Source organism: Nothobranchius furzeri, chromosome 2 (genome assembly GCF_043380555.1).
Source record: "Nothobranchius furzeri strain GRZ-AD chromosome 2, NfurGRZ-RIMD1, whole genome shotgun sequence".
NCBI classification, from domain to species: domain Eukaryota; kingdom Metazoa; phylum Chordata; class Actinopteri; order Cyprinodontiformes; family Nothobranchiidae; genus Nothobranchius; species Nothobranchius furzeri.
In genome coordinates, this window is record NC_091742.1 from 25,211,522 (window position 1) to 25,213,345 (window position 1,824).

Consider the following 1,824-nt stretch of genomic DNA (forward strand, 5'->3'; position numbering starts at 1 on the left):
ACGTTATACTATAGTATATGTAATTTAATGCTATTTCAGGTCATTCTGATCATTATACTATAGTATGTGTAGGGGTTTCCTATTCAGCTTCCATTAATTTTTTAACAAATTAAAGGACCTGTTACTTCTGTACAATGGCTTTAAAGTAAATTATCATTTGACTTCTCTCATTCTACAGACGAAAAATGAATTTAAACTTCAAATGCTATTTTGCCAGTGGAAATATGAAACACAGACCCAGCTATATGCAGTTTGCTGAAATGAAAAACATGCAGATGCAACTTTTCAATCTGCAACAGGAAGTCACAAAAGTCCAAGCCATTGGAGATGACTCCCAGGTGGGAGGGGCTCAACCCCTGTGCTCCGCTGATTTGCCTCCAGATAAGATGGAAACGCTGCAACCGGATGTACTGATTGGCTCTGAACTACAGGAAACACACAACATGTCCCATATCGCTCCATCCACATTGATGAGAAGTGCAACCTCCACGGATAGTGGCCCGGCACCCCTGGTGTCGAGCCTGACGAACTACTGTTGGGACCTCTCCTGCCACAGGGTGGTAAGCCCACAGTATCTGTCATATTGCAACAGGGCCATCCCTACAACACACTTTTAGATACGGGTTCAGATTTTACAATCATGAGCAAGTCTCTTTTCGACTGCGTCTGCTTGGATGTAGGGGGAGGCGTACGTCCTCCAGAACTGATTCCCTGTGCATTAACTATCCGTGTTTTCTCTGATTCTACAGTGTTCTTCTAAGACTCTGCTCCAATTCACGATCGGTCCCGTGAGCTTGACACACCCCGTGTACATCTGTGAGAGTGGAGCCATGCCTTTGCTCATTGGCATCGATGTTTTGAAGTGCTTTGATGCTTTTATCGGTATTGGGGAACTGAAGGTAGGTGTTAGAAAACCTCTGCCATTCACTCCCCCTTCTTTCCCCGACTCACGCTGCCTTGCGGTAGGTTATTCCGAGCATGGGGGAACCGCATGCTCACTGCCGAGCTCAAAGCCATCAGAGACTCCCTCTGATGTTTTTTCTCAGATTGAACAGGTTGTGGACCAAGCAGATGCTCTTACCAACGATGTCGAGCGAGACAAACACTGACAACTTTTGTTAAAATACAAAGATTTTCTTTCACTCGACTCCTTGGACTGTGATCTAACCACTATCCATGAGGTCAGGATTCCTACACTGCCACATGCTGCGCCGAATTTTGTGCGTCCATACAAGATTCCCCTGGCATCCAAAGGGCCAGTCCAGGAAATCATTGAAAGCGTCGTGACTAAAGGGATCATCCGACCCTGCAACAGCACCTACTCGGCTCCATTGTGGCCAGTAAAGAAGCCTAATGGTAAGTGGCGACTAACCATTTACTACAGGCAACTCAACAAACAGGTTCCCTTGTCTAGGTAGCCGATGGCGTGCCTGGAACAAGAACTCTCAAAAGTGAAATACGCTAAATACTTCTCCACCCTTGACATTGCGTCTGGATTCTGGACAATTCCTGTCCATAAATCGGACCAACACAAACTAGCCTTCTCCTTTGCCAACTGCCAGTACACCTTAACTCGGTGTCCTTTCGGTTATTCCAACTCACCAGCTGAGTTCAACATCTTCTTGGACAAAGCCTGCCCTGATGCTCGAGAGCGAGGTACCCTTATCTATGTCGACGACAATCTTGTTCGTAATCGTACCTTGGATGATAAACATATGTGTATTTTAAAACTATTTCAGGTCAGTCTAAACATTATATTATCGAATGTGTATTTGTAATGGTTTTTCTGGTCATTCTAAACGTTCTACTATAGTATATGTATTT

General features: G+C 44.7%; 1 protein-coding gene across 1 annotated transcript; it reads left to right on the forward strand.

Annotated features, from left to right (window-relative positions):
• Positions 1–242: 242 nt before the first annotated feature.
• On the forward strand, positions 243–1,265 carry LOC139066282 (uncharacterized). Its single transcript, XM_070548732.1, has 2 exons — positions 243–560; positions 750–1,265. The coding sequence occupies exons 1-2, from the start codon at positions 246–248 to the stop codon at positions 1,107–1,109; spliced, it is 675 nt and encodes a 224-aa protein (XP_070404833.1). The 5' UTR covers positions 243–245; the 3' UTR covers positions 1,110–1,265.
• Positions 1,266–1,824: the final 559 nt, after the last annotated feature.